This window comes from Hippichthys cyanospilos, chromosome 4, assembly GCF_059441005.1.
Source record: "Hippichthys cyanospilos isolate Australia breed blue-spotted pipefish chromosome 4, RoL_Hcya_1.0, whole genome shotgun sequence".
Classification (NCBI taxonomy): Eukaryota; Metazoa; Chordata; class Actinopteri; order Syngnathiformes; family Syngnathidae; genus Hippichthys; species Hippichthys cyanospilos.
Genome location: NC_142372.1, coordinates 22,808,264 through 22,830,322, shown reverse-complemented (window position 1 = coordinate 22,830,322; position 22,059 = coordinate 22,808,264). Strand labels below are relative to the sequence as shown.

At 38.9% G+C, this 22,059-nt stretch overlaps 1 protein-coding gene across 1 annotated transcript in view; it reads left to right on the top strand.

Moving 5' to 3' along the window:
• The window catches only part of otog (otogelin), a 60,209-nt gene that overhangs the window by 4,339 nt on the left and 33,811 nt on the right, over positions 1-22,059 (top strand). Inside the window, exons 6-23 of the mRNA XM_088413063.1 lie at positions 933-1,090; positions 2,273-2,394; positions 2,611-2,819; positions 2,884-3,014; positions 4,206-4,312; positions 4,610-4,719; positions 4,900-5,025; positions 5,105-5,213; positions 5,902-5,948; positions 6,380-6,525; positions 6,776-6,908; positions 7,620-7,797; positions 8,935-9,059; positions 9,943-10,155; positions 12,478-12,643; positions 16,884-16,958; positions 17,408-17,451; positions 17,733-17,898. Of these exons, the coding sequence (XP_088269189.1) occupies positions 933-1,090; positions 2,273-2,394; positions 2,611-2,819; positions 2,884-3,014; positions 4,206-4,312; positions 4,610-4,719; positions 4,900-5,025; positions 5,105-5,213; positions 5,902-5,948; positions 6,380-6,525; positions 6,776-6,908; positions 7,620-7,797; positions 8,935-9,059; positions 9,943-10,155; positions 12,478-12,643; positions 16,884-16,958; positions 17,408-17,451; positions 17,733-17,898 (2,365 nt within the window). The remainder of the gene's footprint in view (positions 1-932; positions 1,091-2,272; positions 2,395-2,610; positions 2,820-2,883; positions 3,015-4,205; positions 4,313-4,609; positions 4,720-4,899; positions 5,026-5,104; positions 5,214-5,901; positions 5,949-6,379; positions 6,526-6,775; positions 6,909-7,619; positions 7,798-8,934; positions 9,060-9,942; positions 10,156-12,477; positions 12,644-16,883; positions 16,959-17,407; positions 17,452-17,732; positions 17,899-22,059) is intronic.

The following is a 22,059-nucleotide window of genomic DNA, read 5'->3' as shown; positions in this document are numbered from 1 at the left end:
TTTTTTTGAAAAAGAGAGGATGTTATGGTCTGAGGGACACAAGTGATTTTAAAAGATCCAAGACAAAAACCAAGAAAAGCAAATATGTCTCTGTTAATGCTAAATGCTAATGCTAGGTGTTAATTTATGGAATAGTTATGGAATCAATCTGAAAAAACGTGAATCCTATACTATTTTCAAAGAAAGGTTTAAAAAATGTTTAAATACATGAATCATGTATGAAACTTGATATTCTGTAGAACATTGTGACATATGAGGGGTGAGTATTTCTGTTTTTTTTTTTTATTTAGGACAGATTACATTATTTTACAATATGTCATTTACTTATTGTCATTTATTGTCATTTACTTGTTATTACTTATTATGTAATAATTTAGCAAAAACAAGGTGTAGGACCTATCAAGTGCTTTGTATTATGTTTATATGCGCAATAAGTCAAATCATATCATGGCTTCTTTAAAAACTACATCGTCCTTCTCACTATGTATGTAATGTCAACAGCGGCCAGAGGCGGCGCTAAAAAAAACAAAGATCAAGCACAAACGTATGAACTGGAAGTAAACTAACTCATCTCCAAAACATTATTTCGGGTGCAACCCACGCGGCCCGGTACCAGTTGATCCAAGGACCGGTACCGGTCCGCGGACAGGGGGTTGGGGACCACTGAAGTAAGGTACTCATGTTTGTGCGCTCAATTCTCTACAGTGGTGGGATTCATCCCAGGATTGGTCTATGCAGGTTTTTCAAATAAAAATAAACACACAACATTATTTAAGTGGAATTCTGAACATTTTAGATAATTAGTCCGAACAACCTCACTGTCTTGGGCATTGACAAACTATTTTTCCAGCTTTTCTCTTCTTCAGTGTAAAATGTCCTATTTCAACCTTGACTGGAACATTTATACGTAATTTGCTGGTTCATGTTCTCAGTTCCAAATCTTGGATTTGAGAGGGAGATGACATGCAGGACTTGGGGTCAATACAACTTTGAGACCTTTGACGGCCTCTACTTCTACTTCCCGGGCCGATGCACGTATACACTGCTGAAAGATTGTGAGGAAACCACTCAGGCCAGCATTGTTGTCCAGGTGAGTTGACGACTGTCATTTTCTTAGTCTATCTATTTTTTTTGATAAATAATCAAATTAGCTACCACAATGAAGGTAGACGCTGGAATTTTATTCCAGCCAACCCCGCTAATCACCATTCAATCACAGACTCGCCACATAGACATGAAACCATTCACAGTCCCCCTTTATTTAGAGCAGTGGTTTGCAACCTTTTTTTTTTTAATTTGCACCATTTATCATTTTTATGTAAATGAATATGTTGCTTTTTCAGCTATAGAAAGGATTTGTAGGCACTTAACTCATTAGTCTTTTCCGCTTTCCCATGTACCTTGCCAAAGACTCTCTGCCAAAGACATACTGTATTTGTTTGTATGTTTTTACACATGTTTTGCTCGCTTGCAGGACCAATATTTTACAACTGTGTTTACTAAATGAGAAGGGTAGTAAGACATTTTCAATGGCCACCTACAGTTTTTGTTTAATTTGCTCATTTTGAACTTGTGAGTTTACAAGTTTGGTATACAATTACATTGAGTTTCAAATTGCCATGAGTGTTCTTCGGGTTCTTCTGATGTTTCGCTTGAGATACTGACAGGCCCAATTTATGAAATAATAACATCGTAATAAATCCTTAACTGAAGATGGATACATGTAAATAAAGCAAAAGTTGATAGAATGTTATCATTGTTCAAGTGTATGTTTTTTTTTTTTTTAACCCTTTACTGAGCACAGTAAAGAGTTAAAATAGACTATTGGCTTTCGGCCAATAATCTAAACCGGCAAAAACGACCTTTATCAGGCACGGTGAGGCACACATTTTTCTATTTTTAAGTTATTTAAAAATTATTTAAAAACTATTCTTAAAAACTATTTTTAAGAAGCAGGAAAAAATTTCTGGATTTTATAGAAATTCCGGGGTATGTTAGAAATCAAGCAATGGCTGTTACAAACACATTTGGCCATTTTGCCTATTTAGATTCCGACTGTGCCCTGTAAGATTCAAGATTTAAGATTCAAGAGTTTATGCATATGCATAGTAATACTACACACCGGAATTCTTATTCTTTTCACTTCTCGGAGCAGACTGCATTCCATAATCAAGCAAATAATAAAGCAGGCAATATTACAAAACAAACCAAAAAAAAAGTTCAAGGGTTAAATGAGACGTTTTTATGTCTCCAAGCATTCTTCTGTCTGCAGGTGCACAATGACGCAGGCTGCGGCTCAGAGCCTTACAGTTGCCAGCGCTCAGTCAGTCTCTTTCTTCCATGGGAGGGTGAGATCCGGTTGTACGCCACTGAAGTGACATTCAAAGGGCAAAGGTTAGGAGTAGAAACAAGATGTAGTGTGAATTATTTTTCAGCTTCATACATGTAAATGATTAAAAAAAAGTGTTTTATAGTAAGGCAGCAGTGATCCAAGTGGTCATCATGTCTGCTACATTGTGTCAAAACCTTTTTGAAAAGGAAAACTGCATGTGTCACTTTATATTTAAATTGATTACTTTTGTATTTTACACACACACAAAAAAAATCCAGTTTGCAGCTTCCGCATCGCATCAATGACCTGCATCTTGAGCAGATCTCAGAGTATGTGTTAGTGACTCAGACACAAGGCTTGACGCTGGCCTGGGAGGGACACAGTGGCTCAATCTACATTAAAGTCAGCCCAGAATATGTGGGCAGGACATGTGGCCTATGTGGGAACTTCAATGCAGATGTGCAGGATGACCTCAGGGCCAGCTATGGTAAGTTTGCTTTTGCTTGAAAATCATGATCAGCAAACTTATGCAACTCATGTGTCTCTTGCAGGTGTCCTTACTCATGAAATAGAATTGTTTGGAAACAGCTGGGCAGAGACAGTGCCCTTCCAGGCCCCATGCTCCTTGGTGCCTTCAAGGTTCCCCTCACCTTGCACAGATGTTGATGTCAATCTCTTGTTGGTAAGAGTCTCTGGCATAGATGCATCCATGACAAAAAAAAAAAAAAAAAACACATTTTCTGAAATATGTGTTGCATTACAAACGTGCCTCCCTACAATCGTGAAGTGCAATTGACATGCTCATCAAGATGATAGATAGATTTATTTTCTTATCCATGAAGCACATTGTTCATTTATTTATTTAGGCAGAGGGGGGGGGGGTGTAATAAAAAGGACCAGTTAGACCCAACATTCTGCATTGTTTTTCACAAGACTCAAGATTCAAGAGTTTTATTGTCATATGCATAGTCATACCTCACAATGAAATTCTTATTCTGTTCACTCCCCCGAACAGACTACATTCCATAATCGAGCAAATAATAAGGTAGGCAATAAAAGAAAAAAGAAAAAAAACAACAACAAAACAGTGAAAGAGCAGTAATGGCAGTTATAATGAACCACTAATACATGGGTCCACTAATAAATGGGGCAAAATAGGACCAACCCAATATTTGTGTCAGTTAAACATTCTGCATTGTTTTTCACAAGAATCAAGACTGAAGATTCAAGAGTTTTATTGTCATGTGCATAATAATACCACACAAAGAAAATTCTTGTTCTGTTCACTCCCCGAGCAGACTACATTCCACAATCGAGCAAATAATATAAAGGGAATAAAAACCAACCAATAACTCACAACAAAAACAGTAACAAAGCAATAATGGCAGTAATAATGAACCACTGATAAATGAATGGACTTACATTTTTAGCATACTGTATTACGTAGACTGAGTGGAGGAAACTGTATACATATGAGGAAGATAATATGTAGTGCAAAATATGATGGAGTGCAAAATATTATGTATCTAGCCAATTTCCTGCACTGTGCAGGGTTGTAAGGTGCATGTGTGCATGCGTTAAGGGGACTAGTGATGAGGCAGATTAGTGCGTGAGGGATTTGTTCAGAATCCGGATGGCCTGTGGGTAGAAGCTGTTTGCCAGCCTGGCAAACAAACCTTTGGACAAGACAACCTAAAAAAAACAACAAAAAAACCCTCCAATCGACCTAAAAAGTTGAGTCAAATTGATCCAAGTTGGTCCTTTTTTGAACAATAACTCTGTTATCTTTACTCCTAATTGTTTTTCGAGTGCAGTTTTATGGTGTGCTCCATCGGTGCTATAAAGATAATCCATTTGCTGTTCTTTCCATCAGAAAGTAGAGGAAATTTGTTTAATGCTGCTGGAGCCACCATTCCGAAGATGCCATGACTTTGTCAGCCCGTTGTCCTACATGGCCAGCTGCTTCAATGATATCTGCTTGTAAGGAAAACGAAAATAAATCTGCCAGTTATAATAAGTTGCATTTGTCATTTTCAGGTTCACTACAATTGTCTAAACTCCAAGAGCTTCTGTGTATAATTGTCTAACTCGTGTTTCAAAGTACTGTGAACGTCCCTCAGAGTCAGAGAACACAAACCATCGAAATCCCCACAACCGATATTCACTCAATTTTAAACGAACGTATCAAACGAATGAGTATGTAAATGTTGATGTTGTGGATCAGATAACAATATAAACCCATTAAAAGTTTACCCTACAGTGTACCCTCTGTTGAAGGTCGGGTCCCACTGATGATGCAGTATGTCAAGTGTTCACCGAGTACTCCCGCGCCTGTGCCCATGCTGACCATCCCTTGAACGACTGGAGGGGCCAGATACCTCAGTGTGGTACGGTTTTGATTTTTCTGTGACGTTTGCAGTCATGGATGCTCGACATAGCCTCATACTACAAATGTACATTTAAATGTTTTCTGTCAAACTGGCGAGAACCGGGAAATGCTGAAACCAGTTTTAATCACATTTGGGTATATGTGTCTGAATCTTTACTATTTGTTTAATTGCAACCAGTGAAGGAGTGTCCTGATGGTCTGCAGTACCTTGAATGTATCAGCTGTTGTCCAGCAACTTGTAAGCAAGAGCAAACATGCATCGATAGCAAGCTGGCCTGCCTGGATGGATGCTATTGTCCCAATGGTGACTTGATATCTACTTTCCATGTGTATTACGTTATTTCTGGAGGAGGTGAAGCTAATCATAGATTTTTCCTGCTCAGGTTTGATTTTTCAGGATGGCCGCTGTGTGATGCCTTCTGACTGTCCCTGTGAGTATCATGGTGTCGTCTACCCATCTGGACAAATAATACAAGAGGAATGCAGGAACTGGTAAGGAATATTCTGACCTTTTTTTTGTCATGTTCTGTTGTTGGTTGGGGTTGGTTTTTCATTTTGCGGATTTTTGGGGTATTTTTCGAGACGTGGGTTTGTTAGTTCTTGTGGCTCATCCCTATTTGGTTTCCATCGTTTCTGTCCTCATTAGGGTGATTTGTTTCCACCTGTTTGTGTTCCTGCCTGCCTCGTGTTTTCCAATCAGCTTCCTCTGCCTTTTTGTTCCTCTCCAGCTGTTTAGTTTTTCCTCATTAAGTGTGAAGTTTCTTTAAGTCCCCAGTTTGCGTTTAGTTAGTTGTCGGGTCATTGTCAATGCTTTTGTCTATGTCACTGCAGTATTCCTTTCCCTAGTTCTGCTACCTCCTTATCGCTGTTACCCTGTGAGTTTGGTTTCTGTTTCAAGTTTGGTTTGTCACTTTGTACAGTTTTGTTCTAGTTTGTCCTGCCTCAGTTCTATATTAATTCTTCATGTTTTTGAGCAATTCAACCTCCCGGTTTCCCTGCTTTTTGGTCCACTACCCTCATCCGTGTCACCCTGCATGTCCAAGCGCGACATTTTTAATTCCCATGCTTTATCCTATTAGCCTGTGTGCCCTCAACAAATCATGGACAGACCCATGTGGGACTTATTCTTGTTTGTAAAATAAATCTTGATTATGATCAATGTCTTTACTTTACGCATCAGTACATGCCTGGCTGGACTGTGGAACTGCACTGAATACAACTGCCCAGGTCAGTCTCTGCCCTCTTGTAATAGCTACATTTGGACTGTAAGTTATTTGAGTAGGTCTCGCACGACAACGATTAGTAACAGTTAGTGAATTTAACAGCTTATTTTCTAGACAAAATGGTGATAACCTACATAAAAAACATACGGAAGAGAAATGCATGAGAGATTACTGGTATGTGTTGTCTGCAAAGTGAAACAAAATATATGTGTATTTGAGGCACAGCTTGATCGCTTGCATTATCTTTGCAATGCCAGCATACCAAAAAACAGAGAATAGTATCTTATTACCATAGCGCTGGTGTCCATGAATTTGTTTTCCTAATTACCCAATTTAATACAATCAGGGTTCTGGAATAAAAATATGCACATCAAGTACTAATTGCTATCCAAAAATGAAAGCTTGATTTTAAAAAATATTTTCCTTGCCCAACAGGCGAATGCTCTGTGACTGGCGACATGTATTTCCAGTCCTTCGATGGGCGTGTCTACACCTTTCCAGCAACGTGTCAATATGTCCTTGCCAAGAGTCAGCACTCGAAGAAGTTCACAATCAGCCTCCAGAATGCCCCTTGTGGAGCTGTGAGTCAACTGAATGTTTGGTTTTAGTTTGGTTTTTCAGTACAAAGAACTCTAGACTAGTCTTTGCAATCCGATTCTGCAAATTTCACTTGGGACCTTGTGTATTTTGCCCATCAAATAGATCATATTTGACATTTTATTTCAGTTAGCATGTCTGTATTACTAACATCATGTCAGCAATTTAATGTGTTTTCCTGCCCGAATGGCTATTTGTAATTTGGAGCTTTATCATGCCATTTTGTGATCGCAGAATCTGGACGGGTCCTGTATCCAGTCTGTGAGTTTAGTTATTGATGAGGATCCTAGAATGGAAATTACACTGAGCCGCATTGGTGAGGTCTTGATCGCCGGGCAGTACCGTATCTCCCTGCCCTACTCTGACGGTAATCCTTCTCTCAACCCCTTCTAACAATGTGACTTTCAAGTACGTGTTCTGTGAGGTATTAGTAATGTTCATCCGAATGTGTTTTGTACCATGTGGCAGTGGGCACTAATCCAGTGCGTAGATAGTGTAATGAATAAGGCAGAGGAGGGCACTTTGTCAGCACTGACAGACTGTCTGTGAGTCCGTCGCCGATAGATGATAAATTCTAAAGATAGATGATAAATTCTAAAAAAAAAAAATGGCAAGTTAAAAATGTCGGAATTGTAATTGTCATCCGTGGTTGTAATCATCGGCATAGCCATCACGCCAGATGTCCGTCATCTCGCCACACGCCTTTTTGTTTACTGAAATATAATTCAACTGACATGGTTTATCTGCTATATTGCTGCATGTTTTTAGTACAAATTGTAACCAGATTGCAGTCAATGTAAAAAAAAAAAAAAAAAAAAAGTCAAGTGCTGTCCTCTTGCGGTCGCGCAAGATTGGGCAAAAATACACCAACAGACTGACGACGATTACAATTTAGTATGACTTGAAAAAATGACGGACCGACGATGACGAAAAAGGGGCAGGGCTCTGACGAATGACGGACCAGCAAAAATATGTAAGTTGCCCACCTCTGCGAATAAGCAGTGGCACTGATCAGTCATCCGAGTAAAAAAAGCAGTTATTTATATGCAAAAATGTGGTCGTCCTTGATTTATTTCAGATAACTTCCACATTCAGGAGCTCTCATCCTTGTTCCTCCAAGTGAAGACGGCGTTTGGCCTACGTCTGCAGTACAGCTGGAAGGACTTTCGTCTCTACCTGCAGGCTGGTGCACAATGGAAGGATGACACAGTGGGACTTTGTGGAACCTTCAATGACAACATTCAAGATGACTTCTTGTAAGTATAGTCTTATAAGAGAGTGATGGCAAAAAGCAAGACATTTTTCAATTATAGTTTTGAATGATAATAATTTCTATACCAAGCAGCACGGAAGTTTGGTAGTTGAATATGCATGTGTGGACAACTGGACGTAGAACGCGTTATTTAGAATATACTGTATAAGCAGTCATTGCTGTAGCCCATCAATGAAGGCAAACAGTTCCTGTGATTATAATGGATTTTGCACATTTGTCTTTTATAGCATAATTTGTGCAGCTCTAAACGTGAACTTATTTCTCACACTTTGTGTAATGCACACTGCTTGGCTCACACGAGTGCCCGACAGGACACAGCTCCTCAACAAGGAATTTATTGTTAGCGGCCCACTGTACCGTGTGGAAATGGGCAGCCATAAAGGGCGAATGTTGTTTAACAGCTGTAAAAGGATATACATCTGAGTCTGGGACCAGAAGGGCAAAATATTGCGGGAAAGAAAGTAGAATTAATTCACTATTGTCAAAGGTAGATCTCTTGCAGGTTAACTTGGAATTTAGAATTTAGTGTTTTGTCTCCAGGCAAACATGAAGAAAAAAATTACAAAATAATTTTGTGAATAACAAACTTTATTAAATGATGACAGACACACACAGACACACACATGCATATATATATATATATATATATATATATATATATATATATATATATATATATATATATACTGTGTATGTATATATATATATATATATATATATATATATATATATATATATATATATATATATATATATATATATATATATATATATATATATATATACAATTTATTTAATTTATTTATTTTACAGCGTATGTGTATTCCCAGATTTGCATTTGTGCTAACAGCACTCATACTTCTATTTTCAAAAACTAACTTATATCTAACCTCAATTGGTATTAATTCACAGTCAGTGTCCTCTGGTGAAATAGATGTAATCTGTTTTTCACCCTAATAAAAACAGAACAGTGTGTGAGCAGATTTTTTAGCGAAATTGGAAGCAGACCGATAGAAGTTCATGCCAGCAGCATACATTTTTCTTTGATTAAATGATCATCATCACTGACTTTTACAGTTATCCAGATAAAGAATACCCATGTAATCCTTTACCCCATTAGGTCACCTGCTGGTATGATAGAAAGCACTCCTTTACTGTTTGGAAATGCCTGGAGAGTCTCGTCAGCATGTACACCCAGCTTGATGCCGCCTCAGCTCGACCCCTGCGACACACACCAACAAGCCGGTCAGTTGCTTTTTCCTCTCTTTATATTGTCATTATTGGATATTGTTACAGTATGTGTATCTCTCAATGTTTTTAAGCTTGTTGCATTGTTTGAGTTCATAAACAAAGTCATTTTTTCCACGAGAAACTCCAAACATATGCATTGATGATTTGCCAAAAGTTGAATGTAAAGCAAAAATGTATCATCAAATGCAAATCGTTGTTTTGTTTCTTTAATTTGAATGTTTCATTCTTGGATTATTTATTTTCTTTATAACTCACACACAAACATGTTGGCTTGAAAACAAAAAATAGAAACAAAGTATGGATCAAAATAAGCAAAGATGCCTTTGTTATACATACTCTTACACCATTTGCTAATTAATTAATAAATCAATTAAACTGTTTTCAAATAACTTTTCTTTAACGCATTTAAGCTTTAAATATCAGGAACAAAACACTGAACAAGAATAATGTTCAGACTCACTGTAATAGTGTTACTTTTTCTCTCTGAGCTTTAATGAAATACTTGAGGGGACATTGCATATTGCTGTGGCTGTGACACAGGTTTTGGATCTCAGAGAAATGATCGAATGTTTGCATATACCCTCTACATGACATGCTCACGTACCCTTACGGGTACTACTAACCTTGTTTGGGAAACTGGTTAAAGGTACATTGTAGACCTATATTTTCCCCATTTTTTATTAAAAAAATATGAATACAACACATGCATGTTTAAATACTAAACAAATCAAGATAAATAAATAGACAGTTCTAACAATATAAAATGCATACATATGCAGTCCGTCAGCATAGGTAGTGTATATGCCGCCGGACTGCAGGGCCCATTGAGCAAGCTTTTCTCACTATCTGACCTCCTTTCTTCTTTGTTTTTGTTCAGTGGCCTATGCATCTGAGATGTGTGATATTCTGAACCGGGATTTATTCTCCCCCTGTCATGAGTTCCTCAGTCCAGCACCATTTCACCAGCAGTGCCGCTCAGATACCTGCAAATGCGGAACAGCTTGCTTTTGCTCTGCGCTGGCTCACTATGCTCGCCACTGCCGCAGATTCTCCATCGTCATTGACTTCCGATCGCACATACACAACTGTGGTAAGTACGGGACATGTTCATATTCTGTTATGCATAAACAATGGTCCTAATTTTACCATTCTAAATAAAAGCACTCTAGGATACATTTTAACATCAATTTTTTGCCAAGAGGCCCTTTTTGAATACATTCGCAATTCTTGGAGTCAGTGCTTAATTTACCTTTGGAAACTGTTGGGCCTCGCAATACTAAAAAGCAGTGGCGGTCTTTGGCCTTCAGTGATTGGACCTCCCATGTGCACATGTACGCATTACTGGGCTACGCAGGCTATTTTTCAGAGCATTTAAACATCAATAAACCAGCATCAGCAATTGAAATTTATCGTTCAACATGCCAACATTTATAATAAGTAATAATAATTTTAAATTATTTAAGCGCTAAGTTTTATAATGTCCACGTAGAGCGGGCAAGCTTTAATAAGATTTTACGCTAAATTACCAATGGCAATTTATTATAAGTGTCACGTCTGTCACATGAGTTGAGTAGGGAGAAGGAAGGACGGGGACCCCAAAAATGTAGGAGAACTGAGAAATATGTGGCTCAAAATAGGAAGTTTTAACAAGGAAATGAGATAGGACCGAACCGGGAGCAAGACTGGACAAAGTGTCACCAGACAGATGGACGAAATCAAACAAACGAGAGCGCAAACAATTTGGCCAGAAGTGAGAGGAACAGAAATGGACGCCAATGCTGAAAGTCGTGTCGTTCCAATTTCCGTTTTGCTCCTCTTCAGCCAATGTGGGTTTAACAAAAAGAGCTTCTGCGGGTCTGGCTTTGATGTACGCTAACACTAATGTTAGATGTTTTTGCATCATGTTTTGTTCTTTTTTTTAACTACTTCCACCGTTAAACATGGTGGATCAGTCTAGCACAGCCTTTCTGCAGTGAGCGTTCACATTTGTCACGTTCCACGTGAGGTTTCATGAAGGCGTTTTTCTGGGTCAATTGGCTATTGCAGCTGTCTAACAAAAAAATGGGCCCGTACACAATATGTCATTGCACAATGCGCAGAAGCCTTCAACTGTTTAAGCGAATGCCCAGTGCCTCCAGCTCAGGCAGGCATGAGGTCTGCTATGAAGTCTGCCTGGCGACTAAATTCTCTAAAAACTCTACACTAAAACTGCAGCACTTAGGAGGAGTGTAACCACAGACGAGAACCTGCAGACAACAACACCATCATGAGAATGAGGTCTCGAGTAAAATTGACACGTGACTGGCGAGATCAAAACAAACATAGCGGATAAAGTTGTCAAAAATGTGGTCGAGTTTTGCAGAATAAAAGAGTAAATGGATGATGATTATTATTCTGATGTCAAAAGCAAGGATTGGAGTCTTTGACATTCTCATGATTCGATTCCCATTTTGGGAATCAATTTTAAATTCAAATCAATTTTCATTAAAAAAATGATTGATTCGATTCAATCAAAAGGGATTTCTGCTTCAATCTATGGATGTGCAAATAATCATCATACAACTTCTGTCTGCTTTTCTAAACAGAATTACAGGGAAGCAGTTTCTTTTTTTTTACATTCACTCAGTTTCAACTTGTAACATGCCTTTTTCCAAAAAAATGACAATTGCTACTCTTTGAAGCTCGCTATAAATTGTATAGAATTTATAGGATAAAATAAGATGAAATCAAAATTTTAAGATAGAAGATAAATAGTCATTTCAAAAGAAATTGCAGTACCAAAATTTTATGTAAAAAAAAAAAAAAAAAACCTGTTGTCCAATTAAAAATATTAATACTTCTCAATACCCCTGCGGACCAAGCTTTCTCCGTGTTGGCCCCAAGGCTTTTCCATGTTTTTTTTTTTGGACCATCTGCTTTCTGTTCTGTACAATGATTTCCTCCTGGTTAGCTAATTTGAGAGAAAAGTCGAATGAGGAGACTAACAGGGGCTTAACCGATATTCATGTCGTTGTTGATCTATTTAGCAAGAACGCGGCAGAAACATCAGTATGAAACATTGCACTCATATTTGTGCGTCACAAAAGTTTACAGAATGCGAGAAGACTGCTTTCAATCCATTGTCTGTTGCTGTGCAGAAGCACATCGATTTGAAAGTATGAGTCCCTGGCAAAAAATATGCATCTAGGATGCATGGATGCAGGCAAACGAGAGCACAGTTGGAATTGAAGTGACCGAGTAACTGATCATTATGACTGTGGGCAAATACATTGCTTGCAAGCAGCTCTCGCCCCCCCCCCCCCCCCCCCCCCCCCCAAAAAAAAAAAAAAAAGAGTAAAATAGCTGTCTGCTGAATAATTTACAAATATCAAAACTTGAAATTCCGTGATGTTATATGGCTCTCTGACTGCAGCGGTCACCTGCCCCGCCACCATGCAGTATGGTGTGTGTGTGTCATCCTGCCAACGTCGCTGCTCCGCACTCTCTTCTACGCAGCACTGTGGGGCAGAGTGCGAAGAAGGTTGCGTCTGCCCCCATGGATTATTCTACGACCAGCGAACAGACACCTGCGTGCACAGGTCAGGCTGACAGATATCAAAACAATGTTATGTGAAAGACATTGACAATTATATAAAAACTTATCATGGTGTCAAAACATTACAATTACTTCAACAAAGCTATAAAGCAATCAATATAACCAATTTAACTCATTCAATGCTAGGGACAGATTTTTACATCCAAACATTTAATCACAGAGACTCGATTTACTACTTAAGCATCTGGAAAATAATGTCCTTAATGTACTTAAGTATCGATGTCTTGCTTGCTTGCTATTGAGGCGATGAAGCCAGCAAATCTACACCGGCATTTTATTTTATATTGCTGTTTTTGAATAATTGGCAACAATCTGTCTGGGGAAAAATTGACCCTGTTTGTTATAAGGAGGCGATTGCAATTGCATTTTTTTTTTTTTTTGTCTAAACTTCAGTATTAGCTAAAAAGTAACAAATTTAGTTGTTGTCAAATTGAATCTATTGGTACAGCGGTCCCCAACCACTGGTCCATGAACCGGTACTGGTCCATGAATCAGCTGGTACCGGGCTGCGTGGGCTGCACCCAAAATAATGTTCTGGAAATGATTTAGTTTAACAGTTCATACGTTTGTGCTTGATCTTTGTTTTTTGGGCGCCGCTTCTGGCTGCTGTTGATATTACATACATAGCGAGAATGATGACGTGCCAGCAGCAGCCGCTGACCGGTCCGTGGTGATAAAAAGGTTGGGGACCGCTGCATTGGTGGATAAAAATGGGCACTAGTTACACTTTTAAATTGAATAACACAAATTTTAAATTATTGTTTTTGATTTGTTTCTGCAAATATTTGCATTGGGGGTCCTTGGAAAATTGGCTTTCTAAAAGGGGTCTCTGATTCCAAAAGGTTTGAGAACCATTGCTCCAAAATAACGACATATTTTCAAATGTTATCACCTGTAACCCTTGAAATGACATAGAAAGCCAAGTTCGTTCGACTAGCGTCAACATAAGTTTGTGCTTTTGATCAAAAATGTGCAATTACATTTGCTTTTTTTAAAGTTGCTTTTGCTCATCCCGTAAGATCAAAAAGGGCATGGAGGGCTTGACTTCAAAATCATGGCTTGATTTTGATAGATAAATCTTTGGCTAATCAACTCCAGAAGTGAGCGACAATTCAGCGTATTTATTGGTTTGGACATTAAAATGGGTCATGTACTCCAGCTTGCTGCTTAGATGTAAAGAAAAAAAAAAAACAGTGATTGCCATCCAATTATTTTCAAAGAGGTGGATGGTGCATTTGTTGCCAGACAATGGTAGGGCACACAGAGACTAACAACCATTTACACACCCAATTACACTTGAGGACAATTTAGTATGTACAATCCGTCATCAATCCGTCATGCATGTTTTTAGAATGTGGGGGGAAGCCGGACTTCCCATAGAGGATGTTTTATTTGAACGCTAATTTCTAATTGTTTGGCAATTGAAAAAAATTAACAGCATCCTCCTGATGGCTGACATCAAAGGTTACACCTTGCACCCGGGACTAGTCTCAAATGCAGCAAGATAATTGGTTACACTTGCATCTGTTCAGATTTGTTCAAGAATTTAACTGAAGCCACTGTTTTGTTATACCTGTGTATCAATCTTTTGATCTGATACAGTAAAACAATGTATCCATACGTAAAATAAAAGCTCTGGTTAAGGGTTTTTCTTAGACCTTTTAAAATGAGATTCAAAAAGATGAATTAAAATTCTTAATTACAGAACATAATTAATATCTCAATTTATTTAATCTCAATAGCACTAATAAACATAATCACTGTGAGTTAGTTGAAACTAATGGCTCCACAAAGAAATCATTTTTTCCATGTTTTAATCTACATGGTGCACTGTTACCTGTTGACCGGATGCAGAGGAAAGGCTAGCAGTCAAGTGTAATGGTGTAGTTTACTGCTTGGTGCTCAGTGCATCATAATAGCTGGAAAATTGTGCATATTGAACACCCTCATGAATGCAAAATCAATAGCCAGATGGTGGTTGTTACATTGATTAAGTACCATACCATACCATACCATACCATACCATACCATACCATACCATACCATACCATACCATACCATACCATACCAGTCCTCATGGTCCTCAAGAGCCAGTTTCCTGGATGTTTTTAATGTCTCTTTCTGTACATGGTCAGATATTCAGCAAATATTAACAGAAGCTGGATATCAATTCTGAGGACCAAGATTCGAGACCCCAGCCATTCACCATACCATAGCATGCCATGCTAGCATGCCTTAGAAATCCCTGCTACTTCACTCTGTTGAGCTTGGTGAGAACGGGACTTTTTGAGAGCTTATAGTGGGCGCTCCATTTCAGGTTGCTTTGCCATGGGAGACATACAGCTTACTTGCTCTTGACTGTCCCACGATTTTACATCCCTATGCTGCATTACCTACTATGTGATAGAGTTACTTCAAGGAAGTGACCGTGAAACCCCCCTTTCAGTCCCACTTAGGCTTGAGACAACACAGATATCTGATAACCAGTGAGAGAGAACTTGTAAGACAGAGGCCAAAGTGTGGACCATATATCACAAAGCCTTACCATTTACCATAGATGAGAGCTCCTTTAATTTGATATTTCTTTGTGTCATATTAAACAACTTTAAAAAAAAAAAAAAAAAAAAAAAACGACCAAAAAACCTCAAGGGTCAGATGAAAGCTTTAAAACAGATTTCATTTTGATGCTTTATTTGACAGAGGTACACTTAATCACCAATGATAGTGTGGTGGTCTCCAAACAATGAGGCTATCGGTTTGATTCCCAAACCATTGCGCAACCATCGTGACCATGTCAAGGTTTCCTTGAGCAAGCCACTCAACTCCCAGTTGCTCCTGCTTGCTGCGTCTTCCGTCTGTAAATGAGTAGTCAGTGTAAATGCTTTTGAGCACCTAAAGTAGAAAAGAGAGATATGGGTGAAACACCATTTACAAAGCAATGCCAGTAACCGATGTTGAGCATATAGAGTTTAGCAAATGCTAATTCACAGCTCCGGTACCCGGTGGAGTTGCTACCATTAATCCGGAAATTAAAACGTGAAAACTATTCTGCCAGATGCAATTATGCCAATCGTTCATTTTTCCTTGAATGATTTAACTTTATTTTCGTGAGCAAAGTTCCAGCGTTTACAACTCTGATGTGAATTTACACGTAAATAATTTTATGTGACCCCATCATCTTACATGCCTTACAGTCAATATAGTATACTGTATTCACACTGTGACATTTACCCATACAGATGGACTTAGTCTCATGTTTCTTCATTTTGTTTACATATTTATGTATGGTCTTTGCCAGGAATGATAAGCAGCATGTGTTAAAGAGTGTGGGGATCCATTCTCACACTCTTTGACAACATAAAACAAACAAAACAAAAAAAGAACACTTTTAATACAGTTCTATTTTCGGAAACCAAAACTTTTCATAGACTGTGGCGGTTTCACCATGTGAAGAAAGACAAGGAAAAGACAGGGAAACATTAAGACAAATACTTGAACAATGTAGTGTACTGATTTGTATTACGTTAAACCCCTACCTTCCTTAAGCCCAAAGATTCACACACAGCGCAATTGTGGATGCACTTTACTTTATGGAGAGCACCAGTTCTGGGCTTCACCAAAACGCAAGTGCAGGGGTCTCTAATTATAGCCAAAATATTAAGCTAATGCAGTCACCCTAAGTGATCTTGTATACCTTTTTAAAATGTGTCAACACATTAGTTTTTTCTGTGTGTGTGTCAAGCGGACTGTAGAGCTTGACCACCCAGATAGGTAGACAGAGAAGACCGGCAAATCACGTTACCCCCTCCTGATCATCCCCAAGGCCACCCCAGAGGGCCAGGTGCAGCCTACCCCCCAAGCCACGGGAACACGCTGACCCTCAGACGGAGGGGCCGTGGGTAGGACGCATGGTTTAAAATGGAAAGCATAAGCTTGGTCAGCACCACGTCAACCCACGGGCATCACCACAATACAATAGATCTTTCCAAAATCAAAAAAATGTTGATACCTCGCTGAGACCCCCATCAGTTCAAATAAACATTTTCAGAAGGACAGTGACACTATTGCTACTCCTTAGGCAAGTAAATTGTTCCATCGAATGATTTTGCGAGATTTGTTTTATTGCTGTTTTGAAGGAATCCCTTTTTGGCAGTTGTTAAACTCACTTTTGCATTCATAGGCTGACTTGCGCCTTTCATTCGTTTATTTTGGTGGTATTGCAGGAGTGAGTGTCCCTGCACTTTCCTCGGCGCTGATTATGAACCAGGAGATGTGATCATGACATCAGCAGGTGTTCAGTAAGATCTTCCTCTCCATCTCTCTTCTGCTTATCTTTCATGGTTAAAAAGATCCCAAAGTATATAAGACACAGTTCCTACTCTTGTTTTTTGGAGGCTTCTATGCTATTCCATACTTTGGAGTGAGTATAATTAGGGGGCATCAGCTTTCCAGTGGACTGTTTACTGCAGTTAAAATGTGCTCCGTGGAAAAAGCAATGTGTTTCGATGAGACTTTATTTCATGTCAATTACAATCTAGACCTATTTAGAAAGTCTTTCTTCATAATAAACTCCCAAAAGCCTTGGACTACCTTACATTTGATTACAGAGTTGGATAGTTCAACACACTGATTCCTTAGCCCCACCCTGAGACCCCAAAAAGATTTTCTCAGTCCTTTTTCTTTTCTAATGAGTCCTAATTTACCTGATTTCATCGTCAGTGTGACATCTTCGCTGTTGTCCTTTTAGGCTCTGTCTGGATGGGAAATTTGTGTCACAAACAACAGACGGTGGTAAGTACAAATTGAAAACGAATTGTGCCTTTACCAAGACAGCGAATGATGCTTAGTTTTTGACTTCATAAAAAGGTTTACATTCAAAAATATTTATTGTTTCTTTTGTAGTTTTCGATGTTTCAGAAACAAGTTTTATTTCCATTCATTACAACTCATTCATCCCATGACTGCAAAGTGCACACATTTTTTGGGGGAGCAGAAAACTTGCGGTTTATTTGATGCGTTTACGGAATGATGTATCTTCTCTCCATTAGCTTGAACTTTTTTTGGTCTTGTAGACATCTTATGTCCAGAGAGCCAATTATTCTATAATTGCTCCGAGGGTGAGAATGGCCTCCTTCCAGGAAGAGGTGCGGCCTGTGAGCGCACGTGTGAATCTTACCTCCTCAACCTGACCTGTTCAGCATATGATCAATGTGTCAGTGGATGTATCTGCCCTTCTGGGTAAGTTCAACATGTCTGTGTTTTTTTTTTTTTTTTTTCCACACAACCACCGGAATGAGGAATAGAGTCATTGTGTATGGTTTTAAAATTGGAACTGAATGATTACGATGTTGTCACGTACCATTATGGCTGCTAGCTAGTACTGCAGACTATTATGTTTTTTTTAACAAACAGCATCATCATAGCATTAGATAATGAGGACCTCCACCCTGAGCAGTTATTTGATCCCCTTAATCCAGATTGGCTGCACTCCCAAAAAGAGGGTTAAGTGGTTCTGTTTGGTAAGAGCAAGCAAAAAGTCATCATGATAACACTGCACATTGGCAGGGGTTAAAGAAATGCATCCAAGTTAATGACCCCTTTTGCACAGATTACATGCATGGGTGGGAAATGCAGGGTGTTTTGTGCTTGGGCGGAAATTTTGATCAACTTTTTAATCAAATGTTGCCACATTGGCATAACCTAATTAAAAGTGTCCCTTTGTGAATCTGACACACCTTTTTTGTGACAAAGCTTTAAGATTCCGGTTTTTGACCTTAAAATGTTTGTTATCAAATTTCTCAATGCCAAACTTCCCCCCCTTCTCCAGCCATGAGTCACAACAGTGTATTTGCTAATGTCATGAGAGAAAAGGTTAGCCAGGTGCACAAACAGCTCCTGGTTTTCCGGACTTTGCGTCATTTAACGGGGTGATTCATTAAGTCCAGTGAACCAGGACAAACTTCGAAATGACAAAAACTTGGATGCCGTCAAGTTATGCAATTGATAGCTACAAACACCGGCTGCTTTGTTTGTTATTTACTGTTTCTGAATCATAATACATGCTTAACTGTAGTTTGGCAGTTTTTCTGATAACTTTTTGTAACATACAGTTTTTCTTGTCAGAGTTCATAGGGCTTCATGGTTACTGGCGCATAGGTCGATGAAAAGCACTGATGATATGAAAAGCACTGTTGCTATCTTCTTTGTCGTTTTCATTTGAACCAAATTTAGGACATTTAGACCCAATACTTTCAGTCTGACAGCATTAGTCTCCATGGAAAGATAGCCCTCGGAAACAGCAAGTCAGACATACACACTCACTAATGAAATTGATAGCTACAAACGGCCGCTGCTTTGAATACGGCCGCATCAACTATGAGGACAAAACATTACTAAATAAATACAACCTGTATTGTGAATGTAAATGACCCCAAACCCATCCGGTATGGGCAATGAGGACACCGGGACGTTAAACACAGCAGGCGTGCTTAACGTTAGTCTTTACAGAAGTACCTAGCAATTTTGAAACAGCTATCTTTCCAGAGCCAGAAGAGCCTGTTAAAGTTAAGGATGAAATTGAGTAGGATAAGGATGAGGTTTTGATCGTGGCATTTTGTGGAGCTCTGGCCGCAACGTCTGTGCACACGAGCTTGTGGGTGTGGAGCGAGACTCATTTCATTGAGTTGTCTCCGCCTCATCCACTGTTGTTGTTGTTTTTTTTTTTAACCTGCTAGCACCTTTATGTGCACAAAACTGTCACTTTTATTGCTTTTTGGTCATGTACCGGTCGGATGAATGTGACTTTCCCGATCAAATTGAATTTGCACGACAAAAGATCGGAAATGAATTTGTTCCGGGACCACATCCCCGAGTAGCCTGGGTTGTATTTGACCAAAACAAATCGATATGTGTTCTTCACGCTGCCATTAAAAGATCAGATACAGGTTGCGTAGAGGCAAAAAAATTCGAAATCGGGTCACTTTAGACTGTTGCGTGAACCTAGTCTAATTCTACGTCCATATCAACTGCGAGGAAAGCCTTTTGCCACAATCTATTTGTTATTACGTCACTACTGGAGTGTATCACTTGGTAGATAACTATTGTGCACTTTACAGTGGGTCAGGAAAGGAGGCCATCGCTGAGCACTTCCACTTCTTTCCCGGCTCTGTTGCTCAACCAATATTTTCTCCTACAGCACCTTTATTTTTTCATTGAGTTGCATTTCCCTCACCTTCCAGTAAAACCCGTTTAGCAGAAGAAAAAGGTTTGAACGTCGCAATCAAGTGGTCTACGGTGTGCTGAATAATTTGGTTACCCGTAATTGCGCTTTGATTGCTTTCTTGGTACAGTTTGACAGCTGTTTGAAAAAAAACAGTAAATACCATACATGGCAGGTTTCCCAAGTTCCTGCCTCTACTACAAGGCTGCTCTTGCTTGACTCTGTCCTGTATTGAAAGCTCAGTTGGGCGTATTGCACGCACGAGTCTTGCACCCTCTGAGTGACTTTGAGCATTTGAGAAACTGATTGATTGCCGCGATGTGCAATTTTTTTTTCTTTTTGACTTTGGCAATTAGTTGAATGAGCAGATTTGTCGTGCCACCCAATGAGCAATTGTTCCCCACCACGCGAACTGCATTGAATGAAATTTAAAAGTGCCGCTTGAAATGACTTCTATGCAGCTGGTGTTGATGTCATATTTTGCTATGGTGTTTAAAAATGCATTTTGCCTTTCAACAAAAATGTTAAGAATTGCACATACAAAATCGCAGTATTAACATTTGTCCACAAAAAACCTTTTGGTTCCTTCTATTTATTTATTAATTTATTTAATCATGTTTACATCAGCAAGGCTGATCTTTCAAAATGGGAACATTTGCACTCTGGTGACATGCGCATATACCAGGTGACAATTGCATTTTCTTCTGTTACATAACTATTGTACCTTGGTCGACAAAATAAGAAAATAACGACAATATTGGTTTAGCCAAATTGTGCGCATATTTGTTAGTACAATCAGAAATGTTCATGACTTTGATGTGAGTAACAGATACAACAACTTGGCTGGCGGATAAAGGAAACTGTTAACACTGCTTTATCTGGGGTGTAACTCTACTCAGTCGAATCGGGGGTTTTCAGGAGGGGTCATTCAGTTTGTCACTGCATTGTCTGCAGCCCCACTAGAGAATATAACTCAGCCGTTGATATTACAAGATACTTATCGGCTTCACATTGCACAGCGAGGAGTAAATGGAGGAGACAAAAAAATAAAAAAGGCTGTCTCTCCCTTCGTGTGTGAGAAACCCGATTGTTCAGATTTCTCATGTAGGTAGCGAATCGAATCATTTTTTTAATCCGCTGGTGCTCACTCATGCTTTGGCGGCCCTCTCATTTTCTGGCATCATTCCTCTCTGGATGTGACATTGCGTTGCTTCTTCTGACTCACAAAGAGTTTTCTTTTTTCATTGAAACTTCACACTTGCGCTTACGGTGCATTTATTGGACGGACATGTGTCTTCCTTTCTTTGGAGGGCGTGAAAGCTGAGCTCGCAAATATTCTGTATAAGTTAAAACATTGTGTAAATGAAACAAAACTGATTAATGGCTCATTACCATTCCTAACATCGTCAATTGTTCTCAAAAAGAATTTTGAGGATTGGTGTACAATAATTCATCAACTCAATTCCTCATGTGACTTGAATGTTTGTTGTCTTGCAATTAAAGGTGGAATTTTGAATGGTTTCATAGACCGTTTCAGAAAATTACACCATTGTGCATATTAAATGTGTCACATCAAAAGGTCCTGAAAACACATACAGTACATTGCCGGTCAGACCTTTTAGAAGGTCTCAAATGCATTAAGAGATGAAGGAATTCAAGATTGACAGGCTCTCAACTGAAACATTACATTAGCCACATCATAAAGGGGACTGAGAAAATACCTTAAATTCTGAAATTGGCTACCATATTTCTCTGAGTACACGTCAATTTTTTCACACACAATGTTTTATAATTGGATAGCCATGATTTATGTAACCACTAACGTCAGGGGCAGAATTAGAATTGCATTTTTGTAAGATTCACCCAAACTGAAGTAAAAAAAAAAAGGGGGGGGGGGCAACTTATAATCGAGGTCGACTTATATTCGGTAGTTGTATACGGTAGGTTAAACCCGGTTAATTATGGGTCACAAAAAGAGAGACTGGATATTTCGGTAATTTGATCCAACTCCCGGGTTTGTTCTACAGCAAGCCACCCCATTTTGTGGTTATCTTGTACAAAATCACACATTTAAGGCATTGTTTCGTGTAAAAGGCAAAAGTTGAGTCAAATTTACCCACATTTTCAGTTAGTCCTTTTTTTGACCCATTGGGTTATTCTTAAGAAAGCTGTTTTTTGCT